We start from the raw sequence: 17479 nt of genomic DNA, 5'->3' as shown, positions 1-17479 counted from the left end.
CTCCACGGGATTCGACACTTGCAAACACTAACTCTATCGGGCTCGTGGCTCTAAGCACTGCCCACACTCGTCACCTGTACCAAACCGACCAATCACAGAGCTTTCGCTATGCGTCGATGCAAAATGTAGTTCTCTTTTTTGAGAGGCTCATAACTGAAGCACAGTCTCGGCAGCACAGAAGTTAACAGCTGGACTCAAAAAACTGGCATGCGCCCGCAGGATCTTCCATCACACAATATAATCGAGACAGTGTGCGAACAAATAAAAAAAACCTACAAAATTTGATTTGTCTCCGGAAAATATCCATCGTTGCGGAGTTTGGATCTCAAGAAAATACACTCGGTTATACTTTACATTAAGTCAAACTGAACTAGTTAGAAAGCAAACTTTTTTATGAATGTTTACTTTGCCCCTTTTATGAAAACGACAGTGATAATATGGAGGAATGAAATATTGGTGCTGTATTTCATCAGACAATATATATGTGGTGCAAACAAATAAAATAAGGATGCTACCTATCAGTAACTCAGAAGACCACAATATTTTGGATATTAGAGGCATGGATTTTTAAGATATCCTATCATTAGGTATCCATAGTCAGCTAAAGTTCGAAATTAACGTTTTAAAGCTAAACCTTTATTTATAGTATTTATTATTAAGCACTAATTTAGGAAGTATTGCAAATGTTTTGCAGCCTGTTTGAACTCTAAAGTTTATATTAGGGGAGAGCGGGGCACAAAGTAACACTTTTTGGTTTTGGCCAAATAATGAACAAAGTAATGGGGTTAGACAAACAATTTGTTTTTTACCAACAACACACAAGCCTCTACAACAAATGAACGCTGGTTGTATGATCGCCGGACTTATGGTTTCTGTGCAGTATTGGCAAAAGTGCCAGGAGTAAAAATGTTACAATTTACCCAGTGGGGCAAGTTGTAACAGACAGATGGTTAGTTGTAACATGCTTACAGAGACAGATTTCACACAGTTATTTTAATTATAAATTAATTAATAAAAAATAAAATAAAAATAAAATAATACAAATTCTATATTTCCTCAGTACTTATTATACAATGCATTTATTTGCATTATTAGCAATACATTTTTTTTATATATATATAAAAAGTCCCCAACATTACACTCAAAATTCAAAAATTATTTTGTTAGTTTAGTTGGTGTTCAACAGTGTGTGGCTTAATTGTAACACCCTGTTACAACTAACCCTGCTGTGTCGTGTTTTCTTCAAAACTGGCTAGCAGTCACTGTGTTTTTTACATCTTTCAAAATGGTTTCATCGTTTAGCCTAGAAGACGGTAATCACAGCAACATAAGATTTTACATTCATACTTTCAAATATTTTCCTTAAATAAAAACACTGACTATAATAAAAATACCTTTATGCTGCAAAAATGGTTCCTCCTGTGTTTCTCATCCAGATTTTGCTAAACTTTTTCAATAATTGTCAGGAAGACGTCTACCGACACGGTGGTGAAAACCTTGGAAGCATACCATGGTAAACCCTGAGCAAATACCCTAAAAATCTGTGTAAAATTTCATTTTACCCCCGTTACTTTTTGCCCCGCTCTCCCCTATGTCATTACTTAATTTTGTATAGCCTACGTGCAGGCCTATTTTAATAAAATAGAAACAAATGTTGGGTTTCATACTATCGATTTGTGTTGGGACAACATGAAGGAATTACGTTAAATTAATAGTTTTACAAATTTAAGTGGATTGGACATAAAACATTTAAATTGTGCCCAAAAAACCTCAAGATTTGTGTTGTTACAGCTCATTTTAAACAAGTAGTAGAACAAACATCAAACATCCTTCGTTAAGTGTAAATGTAAATGTGCTAATTAATTACACACAGCTTATTAATCTTGGTTCAAATATGACTTACAGTTATTCCACTGGCTAATGATTAACATATTGGACCCTGTTTTAAAATGTCAGCTCGGGTAACATCTTACTCAACAGAACAGGAAAAATAAATCACCTTCCCTCACGGCGCTCTTCTCTTCCTTTCAGATCTTATGAATTTTCAGTGGCGTTTAGCACTCAGAAGCAGCGTGTCGTTCTGGAGGATGGAGTGCAGATAGACCTGCGTGCAGCTCGGGTGTGTAGAGATGTTTCATCATACATTCAGAGGCTTGAATCATTTTCCCGCGGGTTTCAGGCAGCGCGGGATGAGGAATGACGACGGTTATTTAGTGCTTCATATGTCATATTTCCGAAGCGCGCCGCATGCTGTGATCATCAGTTTCGCAGCGTTTTCAGGCGATAAATGTGCATACTCGTATCTTAATCTACATAAACATCAGTGTCTGCAGCAAAACTTCCGAGTGCACGCGCGCTCGGCAGTTCTGACCGCGTGCGCGCGCTCCCGTGTGTCCACAATCAAGTTCAATAAGGCGCGAGCTCAAAAGTTGTGTGCGGTGTGGATTGGGCTAAATTGAAGCATTAAGCTGCCATCACTCCTGGCCGTGTGCAGAATCAATAGATGCATCCTGAAAGTGGCTGCAGAAGTAATTTACTCAGCGCTGGTCACAACAGATAGGCAAATTCAGCTCCAGCACTCACGCACACACACACATACTCTGACTGAAGAATGTGCTGATGAAGGCTTTTCCAAATAGCTGCACTTACGAAGTGTGTGACTAGACTTTCGATTAAGATGACAAAGCCGGAAGCAACAAGCGCTGTAATTTAATCCAGTGCAAACACGAGGCTCTGTACCTCGAGTAAGATCATCCTTTGAAGTCCATTTAGTTTCAAGATGGATCCGTCGTGGTCGGGCCAACCTTTAAAAGCCAAGATGATGGATTAAAGCCACAGAAGAGAGCTCATTTGTATAAAGATGTTCGGAGGGGGTTTGTGAAATATCACTAATGCGATCGCTGGAGATGATATCTGGGAGCGTTTTTTGCATTTTTCCGACCCTGTATTTGTCACATCATTCGAAGGGTTTATTCAGATCGGATTTAAATAGAGGATGATGCATAAGATTGCGAACCCGTTTTGTATTTTAACACTTTAAAGAATATGATCTGCCTTTTATTTTGCAGCGTTTAATAATGTAGGTTAAATGCATCATGAATAGCGTATTAGGCATTCAGGATAAACAGATTTTGTAAAAGCAGTTTGAGTAAATTTAGGCCCAATCCTAATTCTATTTTTTACCCCTATCCCTTTCCTTTGGCCCTTAAAACAGAGTGTGAAATGGAAGCGCTTCAAATTTCACCCCTAAGAAATGGGACAGCACCTGCACACGTCATCATAAGTCAGGGCTATTCAATTGGCGGCCCGCGGGCCACACCCAGCCCCCGAGGCAATTTGTTCCGGCCCTCCAAATAGTGTGACCAAGACGTCATAAATAAATTTAGTCGAAAAACGGTCGTTATAGTTATGAAGTGACGTGCGTCTGTTCAAAACAGCACGAACTTCAGTTGAAGGTTGCGCAGAGCGTGAGTCACCTGACATTAAGTGAGTGGCGCGAGCAGCCGAAAACATTTGGATGTGTTTCTAGAAAAGTACAATGCACTGATATCGTTATTAGAGCGTTACTAGAGATGCAACAATTAGCCAATTTCACTATTAACTGCGCTTTAATTCGTCACGGTTAATTAATTGTAAGGGTTTCTCTATGCCGCATTTCTGTTGCACGAAACGAAACTGCTGCAATTAACAAAGTCATGCCACCTGTGAGCTAGTTTAAAGTTCCGAGCTTATACACCAAGGCTAATACGCACACAATTTTGGATTACTATAGCGGCGGGTCGTTCCAATATCACGTCTTTTCCGCGCACAAGTTTTTTTTATTTCTATTGTAAGAATATATGACAATATACGAGCATGCAAGAGGAGCAACTCGCTCTCGGCTTTCCGGGCGCACGCAGTAGAAAACATCTTACGCTGTAGTGGTGAGAGTTGTGCGTGGCTTTCAGTGCAATGTAGATAAAAGACGAATTATTATAGACGAATAATATAGAATAAGATAGACGAATTATTATTAAAATGATTAGTATGTATGAACGCAGATGATAACAACAGTTAATCTAAATACTTACCTAATATGAAGCTTAAATTAACATTAGACGTGATAACCGTGAAACCTTCAGACTGTAATCGTATAATCAAAATCTATAGTTGTTGCATCCATAATTGTTATGCAGTTCAAAACACAACATATGAATGTGTCTGAATGTGGAAGAAACCTACTTTAGCAATACACTGCTTTGTTGAGCTTTGAAATCAACATTTGAATGTTTGTAAAAAATAAAAAAGCCACATTGTACAATGCACTGATATTGCGTAGTTTCAAAATACAATATGTTAAAATTTTCATATAGAAATAGCCAATGTGGGTGTCCTAAGGAGACATCACTCATATTGCCAATCATATCTCTCCGGCCCTTCGTTTGGTATGCTGTTCATGAACTGGCCCCCATGACAAACTAATTGAATAACCCTGTCATATATCATCGCAATCTCTTGCTTCATACGAGATCGACGATAGCTAAATTTCGCTATCTATAATCCATAATAATAACTCCTGCATAGTAGTCCCACAACATTCTGACACTCGATGACACTCGAATACCCTGTCAGAAAAGTCTAGTGGCTGGGAATGAGCTTTTTCCAGTGTCTGCTATAATGTTAATGTTGTTTTTGGTGGGTTTACATAGATTAATATGGCCATGGTGTAAATGCTCAGTATTGTTACGATGTTATTGCCACATTAGATCATTATAATAACATAATATATGACTGCAGTGATTTCCTGAAGATAAACACCAAAAAAATAAAGCAACTGGAATAACGACAGCAGTCGCGATCGTCTGATCTCTTATGAAGTAAAAGATTGTGATGACATATGATGACGTGTACATACTGTAGTGCTTTCCCATTTCTTAGGGGTAAAATTTGAAGCCCTTCGCCTTCACACTCTGTTTCAAGGGCCAAGGGGAAGGGTACAAAAATAGAATTGGGATTCGGCCTTAAACTTCAGGAACAGAAGTGATTAGAACCCTAAAAAAAGAGTTTTGTCTAAAAAGTAAAGGCTTATAAGATTTGTTTATACTGTCACTGTAAGTTCCCAGCAGGCATTCAACGTAAAACATTATTATTAGGTTAGATTTAGGTCATGCTGTAAGGTGACCAAAAATCAATGTCTATTACCAGCATCTAAGGACAACGTTATTTCGATGTCCAGTGACGCCGATATTAAGTTGTGTTGGAAAGTGACCAAAATCCAACGGTGAGCCAACATCTTAAACCAATGACATATTGAACTCAAATAGTGACATTTATTCGTCAGGTATGGCAACCAAAATCTAACGTCTGATAGACGTCTTATTGGTAACGTCCACACAACTTCAAACTGTAACATAATTAGATGTTGATATTTGGTTGATTTTACGTTGGACATTGACCTCAGCCCGACGTCATTTCATTTCCAAACAAATGCAACGTCTCCAAGACGTTGGGGTACAATGTCAATCTGACGACATGTTGATGTCCTGTGCCTGCTCAGTTGCCAAATCACCAAGGAATATTGACCAAGCTAGCACATTTTTTGGTTCCCCGAACATTTAGTCTAGATGGCATACAGCCGCGGATACTCACATCAATATAGCATCATTTTTGTGGTATTTTACAACAATAATTACATTTTTACATTACTGTGAGGGTTGGGTTTAGGGTTGAGATATGGGTAGACATTGATAAAATACAATTTAATGGGTAATTTAATAAGTAGTATGAATAATACTCAGATTCCTGAAAGACTCCAGTGACAGACGAGTCTCCGCATTGATCGCGTGGGCCAGCCTGATCACCCGCTGGTGACCTACTCACACCTGCAGTTCTCCTTGATGGACGTCCAGCATTCTCCAGCCACCAGCGCCTAGACTGCAACTCTGCTCAGGAAGTTTGGCCAGAGGAGAAATGGTCGTGCCCAACTGAGCCTGGTCTCTCTTGAGGTTTTTTTTTTCCCTTCACTTTTCATCATTTGGTGAAGTTTTGTTCCTTGACACTGTCGCCACTGGCTTGCTTAGTTTGGGACTTGTGGAGCTGCGCATCGATGGATTTACTCTTTAGTGTTTGGACATTCAGCATTGAAAATTAACCCACACTGAATTGAACTAAACTGAACTCCAACTCTGAAAACTGGACTGACAGTTTCAATTTACTAGAACTTTTATGATAAGCTGCTTTGACACAATGTACATTGCAAAAGCGCTATAGAAATAAAGATTAATTTAATTGAATTGAATTTTATTACTGTTTTTACATGGTTTGGGGTAGAGGTTAATAAAATAAAATGAATGGATAATTTATTGAATAATATAAACCATTATTATTGTTAACTTCCAGCTGCAGCTGTATCCCTTTCAAGCAACAACCGAACAATTAGGGAGCATTATTTTCAAGTTCTATGAATCTTCTGAAAATGTTGATTCTTCATTCAAACAGAACATCCACTCTATGAAAGGAGAACCTTCTTTGTGTATCAGACTATGCTATGCACACTTGATCTTCATTTATGCATAAAGCCCAAATAAATTGTATAGGTAATTTCGTGTAATTACACATATTGTTCCTCAGTTCGCAGTCTCAGTATTGAAACACACTGACAGCTATTCACAATGTGATTTTAATAGCTGTGACGGCAGATTCAGCAGTGATGGCATAGATTCAGCGGTGAGCGCATCTCCTGGAAAGGTTGCCAGAATATTTTATTAACCATTGAGTTATGTTCATTCATTCTACACTGAGAATCAATTGGTACACTTGCACATGCACATTAACCAAGAAATTTTCATTCTAGCTATTTCTTGATTCAGTACACAATGCATGAACCATGAACGTTGTCTTAATTCTTTCATATAATTATAACTATTCCTAACATTTTTTTTGCTTCAGTGTTACATATGTTCATTTAAAATGTAATAAATTGAATAAAAAGCCATAATATTTTCATTTTTTGTCTTACACAACTGCGTAGAGTGACAAGAAACTTGCTCATTCATGGTTTTATTACTACTCAGCCGCAGTGGTGGAAAGAGTACTGAAAAGTCATACTTAAGTTAAAGTACCATTACTTGCTTAAAAATGTAGTGCAAGAGTAAAAAGGTAACACTTTATTTTGATTGTCCATTTGAGTATTAGTAGACTGTCTGCCCAATATCTGTAGATACTGCTGCTAAACAGACATTTAACTGACTATAAAAACTTAGCTAGTACATGTCAACTAACCCTAAACCCAACCCTAAACCTAACCTAACAGTCTACTTATAATCTAATAAGAATTAGTTGGCATGTAGATGCAATGTAACTTAAATTCAACAAACGGACCATCAAAATAAAGTGTGACCAAGTAAAAGTATCTACAACAACAGTGTTGTAAATATTACTCAAAGTATGAGTAAAAAGTAGACCTTTCAAAACTACTCGAGTAGTGAGTATTACGTTGTAAAAAGCTGATGGATTTACATGTAATTTGTGTATGTGTGCACACGTAACATTCTGTAGCGCATTTTGTTATTGCCCAGCAGGCACACAATCAGACCCCCTAGTTTTTAGTGATTCCCCAGTCGCTGAATCCAACGCAAAATCAACAAAAAGTCGAAATTTTTTGGGATCCTATAAAATTCTTAATTAAGCGCAAAATAATCGCAAAAAAATTTAAATAATCTCATAAAACATAAAATTCCAAACCATATAATATTAACCATATAATATAACCATTATATTTATTTCAGTTTGCAATTAATTGTTTTACATTACTTATAGACGTTGCATACGCTGCACGCGTGATGTATTTGAGTGTCTTTTGGAAAATGATATCTCACCTGCGCCCTCACAAATATATTACATGAAGGGGGAGGGGGGGGTGTTTTGCAGCCTGTGCAGTTAGCAGACACGGATGAAGTGCAAATGATTTACATGTGAAGGCAATGCAAAGATGCGATTAAAAGTCCCGCAAAAACTATTCCCCTCCAGTTAATGAGATAAAACGCTTCCCCTAAGTTTTACGGCAATTTGTGTTTTAGGTGTATTACGGTAGAGGAAGCCATAAAGGATGTCCTATGAGTGAGGTACATAATGTCAGATGCTCTGGGGAGTGAAATCTGAGAGAGAGAGAAATTGTAACAAACAGGACTGACAACCACTCATCCAGCCAGCAGAGGGAGCCCTCACCTGAATTCTGACTGCCAGTTCTTCGTTGGTGACTTCCTGTTTGGGGGCCATATTAACCTGGCCACACCAAAGACTATTATATTGCCAGTATCTGCTGCCTTACCTAGCGGTTTCTCACTGTTTTGTTCTGCCTTTCTGTTATGACCTTTGAGCCTGTGTTTGTTGACTACTGATTTTTGGATTACTGTTTTTGCCTTGGTTGCCTTGGAGGACTTTCTGTTTGTTTTTCTGAACTTGCATTCTTACTGACTCCGATTTAGCCTGGTGATTTGGATTTGTTTGCTGAGAACTATTAAACTTCTTGCATTTGGATCTAATCTGTTTCCATGTCGTCACCACCGCCATTGTCACAGAAATTAAGTTTGTAGAGATAAAAAAAAGAGTTATTCCTTTGGCTTTTAGATCTGTTTTTAGATCTTGTTTTGACAAGAAACCAAAATAAAGAAGCTTTATATTTAAGATTTGTGTCATTGTGTCAGATTGCACAGCTAACATAGTAGGCTACTTAATATGGTAATTAATATATATACAATTATTTTTATATATATATATATATATATATATATATATATATATATATATATATATATATATATATATATATATATATATATATATACACATATATATATATATATATATATATATATATATATATATATTTATTTATTTTTTATTTATTTTTGTTCTTCTTTTAAATCGCAAAATTTCTAGGAATTACCACCACAAAAGTCAGTCATTTTTCTTGCAAAAAAAACAATAAAAATAACACAAAAAAAAAAAAAAATCGCGAAAAACTAGAGGTCTGCACAATGTCATAAGATGTTAACATTAGGTTAGATTCAGGTTGTAATGTCAGGTGACCAAAATTCAATGTCTAGCCAGCATCTAAAGACAACGTTATGTTGATGTCCAATAACGACTTCAAATGACGTTGATATTTGGTTGATTATAGGTTGAGTTGGAAAGTGACCAAAATCCAACGTCTTAAACCAACGTCATATTGACGTCAAAAACTGACATTTATTAGTCAAGTATGGCAACCAAAATCCAACATCTGATAGACGTCATAGTGGTAACGTCCACACAGCGCCAAGCTGTAACATCATTAGACGTTGATATTTGGTTGATTTTAGGTTTGATGTTGGACATTGATTTTAATTTCCAAACAAAATGCTTCCCATGACGTTGGTATACAATGTCAATCTGATGTTGATGTCTTGTGCCTGCTGGGTGTTTAAGGCCATTTCGGTCATTATACAGTAAACATTCGTCATCTTCTCATCAGTGACATGCATCTAAACAGTCTCTGGGTCAATGCGTATAAAGATTTAGTACATCTTCTTGGACACTTTTAATGCTCCCAAACAGTTTGCTGCATGTCTTGAGAGGTTATTATGATGCAATTTACCTTCTATATGCGATTTGATTGGACAGGAATCACAGGACTGATTTTTCTAATCCCCATAGACAGGAAAAAATAAGTAGTGACTGCAGGTTGAAGGAAAGTAGTGGAGAAAGTCGAATACTGCACTAAAAATGTCCTCAAGGGAAAGTAAAAAGACAGATTTTTAAAACTACTTAGTAGGTTACAATTTCTGAGAAAAACTACTCAATTACAGTAGTCTGAGTATTTGTAACTGCTCATCCGTAGTGCCGGGGATCCACACAAGCTATATCGAACATCAAACACGTCCTTATCATCTGTGATCATTCTGTTCAAGGAACTAAGGGAAAACGTTCCCTTTAAATGACGCATTAGTTAAAACTTTCATAACCCCTTCATCTCACGTCGTGCATATTTAATACCTTCCAAGTGACCCGCTGTTGATACGATCCAATTTGACAGGATTTCAACGAAAAAAAAAAAGACGCCACCTCAGCTTTAATGACCACAGAACGTCTTTCCCACACACTGTTTTATTCAACACTTATTTTGTAATCATGATTATTTGATCAGTGTAATTGCTCTGATGCACAGCTCGAGTTGCGTTTCAATGTTCTGCAGGCTCATCCGTCGACAGGAGGCACTTCCTGCATCAATTAAGCCATGTAAACATTTATGCCAGACATTCAGGGGCGGGCTGCGGGAAAGAAAAGCTTACTTAAAACAGTGAGCTTAACATATGGCAGCCTTAAAATAAACAAAACAACAGAAGAAAGGAAAAAAAACAAAGAGTTCAATCATACTCCCACCAGAATGTGGGGTTTATGAGCACTGATGTATCGAAAAACAACAGCAACAGCACATTGTTGAAGGTATAAAAGAAGCTTTTAACAACACGGCGTTTGAATCCACGGGACATACGTGTACAGACGAAAACGCGCTTTATTAACCACAATAAGTGTTGAAATGATCAGCTCACATTTAGAAAATAAAGGATCGGGGATTTACATTCTGGTCTGTAAACACTGCGCTGTCCACTTCTGAACTCTCCACACATGCAGTTCGGCCGTGTGTGATTTTTTTTTTTTACACATTCGCATTGCATCGAAGAAAAACACAAAGCATGAATATCGTAAAGACGAGAGACCACACAAGAAGAGAGAAGGAGAGAGAGAGAGAGATGTAATTAAAAAACAGTTTAGTAGTGCACACGAGTGAAATCTATATTACAGAGTCTATAGAAAAAGCACGCAATGATAATCTTCAAGCGACGACCTCCGGAGGACAATTCATCCTCAGTTTGATCTCTTTATCAGCAGTGAAACACTGCGGTTGGCATTGAACAGACACCCTTGTGCTTTGGGCCACAGTTGAAGGACTGTGAATCGGCCCAAGTTTGGCTCCTCATTAAAAAAAATGAACACGACCCACAAGTTTTTTCCCCCGCCTCTGAATGCCCAGATCCCAGGCTGCGCGGAACAGATTAGATCGACGACAGATGATTGCATGGACGGACTCCTGATTGTCATGTTATGAAGTAACATCCATTGTTTCGATTTTTTCCTTCGTTTTTTCCGAAGTCTTCCCAAAAATAAGTTTTACGTTTTCAAAATATACAGAAAAATGACGTTGAGATTGTTTTATTCCAAGCTAGTGATGCGTTGAGGAATGATTCGGGAGCGACTCACCTTTAGTGTTCAAAGCACACCTTGTTAAACGTGTGTCTGCATCCGCTTCTGCAGCGGTCGGGTCAGGTCTGAGTTCTGGGACGAGGACTGTGAGTAGTGGGATGAAGACGACACTGAGGCTTTGCTGGCTTTGTCGAACTGCACGTATCCGTCCTGCTTGCTGTAGCTGCTGACGCTGCTGTCGCACTGCGTGTCCTGAAAGGAGCTGGAGTCGCTCAAGGATCCTCGTTGGAACTCGCGTTCGCAGAGCTCGATGGAGCTGCTGCCCATGCCCAGCACAAATCGCTGGCTGTAGTCGTAAAGGCGGTTGGGTCCGGCGCCCAGCGTGTTGTAGATGTTGGTGTAGGACATGCCGGTGGGCACACGATGCTTTCCGAGGGTCGCTGTGGCTGGGTTTCGCACCTCAGCGTTCTGATTGGCTGTGAGAGAAATGGTCGGGGTCGGCTGTTCTTTGAAGGTGTTCACGCTGTAGTAGCCGTTGGTTGGATCCTACGAGACATAAGAGGCAAAAATGAATACATTTAATTAGGGGTGTAATGGATCATGGTTGATCCGTGATTTGTAAGGATTACACGTAGCCCGTTGATTAATACATTGATACATAGATTAATCCTAAATTTGTAACGATCATAGAGAGATCGTCTCTCACATCATTCCAATCACATGTATGAAAGCATTTAGGCTTTCCTGTAAAATATAATGAAGATGGAAGAAGTTGCGGTAGGTTATTGGGGATGTGGAGGGTTTCTTAGGTTATTAAAGGTGTTTTCTGTCACTACTTGTTTAGCCTGCATCAATGCATTCAGTGTAAGTTGCATGGTTAATCAGTAAAAGATTGGGATCTCAACACCCACGCAACATAAATTATAAATGATAGTGATTTGCATATGTTTAATAATCCTTCAAATCGCTGCATTCAAATCTAAAAACGCAAAAATCAAGGAAGAGATTGAATCTTTAGTGTTTTGAGTTTGTTATGAACCTACAAACAGTCAAATAACACAGCAGCACAAGGATAACAGTTCCTAGTGTAGATAAAATGTTTCGTTTATGGTAAAGATTACAATCATCACATTTAACTTGACAATCAAAAATGAAAGTTGTAGACAGCAATTACATTATTTAACCAATAGGTGGCGACAACCAGCCATCAAAAATCTGCCACTGAATAATACTTCAAAAATGATCATCTAGCAATGAAACACGAAGTTTTATGAGTGACTAACTGAATCATTCATTGAAAATGAGACTAAAAATAAATATGGGTTGTACAAACTATAATGTTAGATTTCTACATTTCTACATTTCTACTGATTTCTGTAGATTTCTTGCTACTTTTGCGTTTTCAGCAACAGAAGCAGTAACAGTGAATTTTTCAGAGTAATGAATATTTTATTTACTATTTATTTTTATTCAGCTGACAATTTTTTCATATTATGTTTAATAAATGTCACGTTCTAAATTCTGTTTGTTAAAACCAAAAGTGTCTTGCAGCACTGTTTTTGTAATAAATGCAAAGCAAATTAGATTTGTTTCCTCCCCTTTTTGGCTGATCCAAGGGTCCGATCCGTGACTAAAAACCCATTACATGATCAGATCCGTTACAACACTACATTTAATCAATTATTTGCACATTTTCTATGCTACTGAGTAGGCCCACACGGAAGCTGTGCCCACAGAATTCTGATTCTTTACCCCATCATTCAGTTTTTTATATTAATTTAATTAATATTATTGTACAATTAGAAAATGTTTATATATGATTTATCTACAATACAATTTGGAAAGTAATATTTTCTATCCTTTAGTAGATAAATGATATGAGACTTACTTTAGGGGTTCTAATTGGATCTGTGAACGCACTTTTCCTTCGGCATTAAGCTGCGGTCACACTGCACTTTTCGCCCCGTTGACCTGCATTCATATGCATGCGACTGCGGCAGAGCGGAAACGCAAGCTTGTGCAACAAGTTTGGCAGTTTGGTGCGTTCAAAAGTTCAAGCTTGGTGAACTGACCTGCAAAAATCACACCACGTGATTGCGTGAGACCAATAGAAGATCAAAACTCTCTGTGAGATCTCTGTACAGAAATTTTAAATATGGAGCAATCGCTCGTTTTTATCAATGTCTAATCATATTGTTTAATCCCGCCCCTTTTCACAGCGCTGTATGACAGAACTTCGCAAGCACAAACTCTAGTGTGACAGTTGCTTTATTTATCAGGTGATTTATCAGGTGTCGCCACAGCGGAATGAACCGCCAGCTACCCTGGCCTGGCATATGTTTTATGCAGCAGATAACCTTCCAATCGTAATCCAGTGCGGGGAAACACTTATACACTCTCTAATTCACACACACACACTACTACAATTTTAGTTTCTGACTATGCTTTGGACTATGTGGGAACCAGGGCATCTGGAGAAAACCCACATGAGAACAAGTCACCTTCTTGCTGTGAGGCGACAGTACTTTTAAACATTGCATTGTAAACCTTAAATTGACCCAGCAGGCACACAACATTATAAGACGTTAATATTAGGTTAGATATAGGTCAAGATGTCAGGTGACCAAAATTCAATGTCTAGCCAGCATCTTAGGACAATGTTAGTTTGACGTCCAATAACAACATTAAATGACGTTGATATTTGGTTGATTTTAGGTTGTGTTGGAAAGTGACCAAAATCTAACGTCTGATAGATGTCATAGTGGTGACGTCTATCAGATGAAGTTTTAACATGATTAGACGTTGATATTTGGTTGATTTTAGGTTGGACGTTGGACGTTTAGGTTCTGACGTCAACCCGATTTTCATTTCCAAACAAAATCAAACATCCCCACGACATTGGGGTACAACGTCAATATGACATCATGTTGACATCCTGTGCCAGCAGGGAAAATTGAAAAACTAATTTCATTTCAAGATTTTAGTTACTATTCTCTTGAAATCGTTCTGCATAAATGCACAGATTTACTTCTTTATTTGCTATAGGGGGATACCAAAGATGAATAGTATCGTATCTAGTTAACCACGATTTAGACATAAAAAGTATTCAGTGCTTCATTCAATGAAATTAATCAAATAAATAAACAAGCAAGCAAAAAAAACAAACAAATAAATAAATTATATGAATTTTTTCAGTACTTTTGGTGATTGGTTCCTAATTTTAATACTTTTTAATTAATTTGCAAGCAATTAATAAGTAAGTATTTTTTTAATTAAGGAAGTTATAAATAGCATGGATAATAGGGGTTTTTTATAGGGCCCATTAATCTGGCTATTGCCCTGGTCTTGCTTCACGTAGTGTCACACATGCTCACACACCAAGGTTTAGATGGCAAAAAAATGTAAAATAAATAAATAATAATAATAATGTTCTGCAAATAAGTCCAATAATGTCTCTCCTTTTTGCCGTCATTATAGACTAACATCTATGTTGATCCTGGAACAACATTCCAATCAACCAATCAGAATTAAGGGATATGTTTACTGTTTGTGTTAAGTTTAGGCTTACGGTTAGGTTTATGCACTTCTACATGATTGTTATCCAACTATTATTCCCCTCTGATTTTGGGAATAATTTACAGTTATGGTTGAGTTTAGGGGTAGGGAACAGGTATGGATTACATTTTCAAACAAAAATTATGTTCCAAGATAAGCATAGATGTTAATCCAAGCATCGTATGTTCGTCATTATACAATAGTTGTGGTGTGGATTTTGCAAATGTTTTATTTTTAATTGATTTTAACAGTAATATCTTGGTCTTCATCATTACATGGTGTGAGCATGTCTTTAAAAAACATATACTATAAATAACACTGCACATTTAGTGTAAACTATATTTTGTCTGATATGTAAATAACAGGTCTCTTTTCTGCTGAAATATTGCACTAAATAAACCATTTAATCAATCGCCGCCTCAAAGAAGTCAATAACACACTAATCACATCAAATGATTCTCTCTTTTTGTCGGTCTCTCTGTTGGTGGACGTTTTGTTGGATGTTTTCCTGAAGCTTGTCATCTAATTAATCTGTTTATCAGAATCTGTTAGCACAATTATTCAGTTAAGCGAACAATTATTTACTAATCACAGGACTTGCGCTGTATACACTTTCCAGCTCGAATTAAAAGCCAAACGAGAGAGAGGATACTGATTTTCCTCTCATGTATTTGTGAGCTGTGAAAAGCCAAGGTCAAGTTCAGCTCACACTAATTATAGGCAGTGTGACATGGAAATTAGGGAACAGACTGATAACTGTCCCACGCTAAGAAGATTACATGGTTTAGTGGTGTGAAACAGTCATCTCCAGCATAAACAGTCAAATCCTGTTATCAGCTAATTAAATGGGCCTTGACGATTCATGTCTGCATTAAATATGCGAAATAATCTCCATAAAATTCACCCTTATTTATTTTTGCCCAATTTTTATGAAGATAACGTATATCTCTTCCTCTCTTTTATTAATCCTAGTGGCCTTGCGGGAAAGCTGAGGTAAAATAACTGGGGGATTCCTGGAAAAATAAGCAGTACAGTGTGCACTTTCACTGCTGTCAGAGTCAAGGCCGCACTGGGTGGAATGGAAGATTTGAAGATTGACAGGCCATGACGCTTTCACCTTCGAGAGATTAAGGCAGGTGTGGTTATGGGAAGAAAACAAGATGACAAACTCGGTTTGATGGAAATTTGAGAGGTGCTGGTGCAGAACTTACTCCTACAAAAAACTCTATCATATTCTCAGTTTTAGAAAGAATTCGTTCAGAGCACCAAAAATGAAAACACTGTAATCATGTGTGTCTCTTTATATGCTAATGAGATTTCCATAAAAGGGCGGGGCCTATATAGCTTGTGCCTCAGTTACTCCAACAACTAAATAGTCAGTTTAAACTCATATGGTTCAGACGTATTTACGATTTTAAAAAGGAGGTGTGGCACCCAACACTGCCCCTAAACCAGAGGTGGGCAAACTACGGCCTGTGGGCCATATGCGGCCTGCTGAACACCTTCATCCGGCCCACGAGGGAGTTTTAAAAATGCTGCTTCTGAGTAACGGTTTGGTTTCAGAATTAGTAAATTAATGATGCAATACAAGTGAACGCCATTTGATGGAAGTATTGCACACGGTACAGTTAGTGCAACCAGTAGAATTAGAACACACTCTCAGATATTAAAATGCACTCGACCGTTATTGACTGAAAATGAGTCAGGCAAAAAAAAATTAAAAATTGACTCTGAATGTCATGTGTTTAAGGAAGAATGGAGAACAAAATACTTCTTCGCCAATATCGGACAGAAAGAGGTAGGTCTAATATGCAAAGAAAGTATTGCTGTTTTTATGGACTACAACCTAAGAGGCCGATCACACCCAACGCGCATTTACGCTCCAAACACACGAGGTGCGCTTTTTTATGTCGTTAGGCAATGATTGAATCAGCTGGGTGTTTTGCGAGAGTGTGGCTGTTGATATTAATATAACTTTATTGTCAGGCTCATTGCTGACATTAACACACTCATAATAACATGACTTGGAATAACAAAGACTAAGACTCTTCTTCCGTTTTATCTCATAGTTTTATAATGGTTGATTTGAGTATATTAATACAAGCTCAAATAAGATTGTTGTGAATTTGACTCAAATTTATATAATAATTGCTGGTTAATTTTTGTCATAGAATATATTTTCCATGCATACATCCACTATAAAAAGTTATTTTATCAAAGAATTGTGGTTTTATCAAGTTTTATAATGATTAATCTGTATATTCTAAAAGCAGTGCAAGCAAATCAGGTTAAGCAAATCGTACTAAATTATATGAATGAGATCGTACGAATTAGCCATTAAGTGATGTTTTATAAACAAATTTCGGGAGGAGCACGCGCAGAAGTTTCAGTATCAAATATGTCATTGACAATTATTCTATTATCCAATCAGTTTTTGACCAAACCCCTATATATACCAAAGCTGTCTTACCTGCAGCATCTTACGACTTTAGCATCCCTCCACCACCCCGTCACCTCACCTCTTAAGCATTACAATCCCGGGGGGGAGCGTTCTGGGGCCGGGCTAGATACTTCGCTCGAATCCCAATTCCTCTCTGTTTCCTGATAAGAGGAATAACTCGAGTTTGGGTGTCTTCCCCGAGCTCAGAGCCCTCTCCCCGGACAGCACGCCAAATACGCTTTATTCTGAAACTATTGCAAG

At 37.7% G+C, this 17479-nt stretch overlaps 1 protein-coding gene across 1 annotated transcript in view; it reads right to left on the bottom strand.

The window, feature by feature from the left end:
• Positions 1-10118: 10118 nt before the first annotated feature.
• The window catches only part of kirrel3a (kirre like nephrin family adhesion molecule 3a), a 366127-nt gene continuing 358766 nt past the window's right edge, over positions 10119-17479 (bottom strand). Inside the window, exon 16 of the mRNA XM_056467134.1 lies at positions 10119-11769. Coding sequence (XP_056323109.1) covers positions 11305-11769 — 465 coding nt within the window. The 3' untranslated portion in view covers positions 10119-11304. The remainder of the gene's footprint in view (positions 11770-17479) is intronic.

This window comes from Danio aesculapii, chromosome 10 (genome assembly GCF_903798145.1).
Source record: "Danio aesculapii chromosome 10, fDanAes4.1, whole genome shotgun sequence".
NCBI classification, from domain to species: Eukaryota; Metazoa; Chordata; class Actinopteri; order Cypriniformes; family Danionidae; genus Danio; species Danio aesculapii.
Note: the sequence above shows the minus strand (reverse complement) of the source record. Positions and strands in the feature narration are given on the sequence as shown.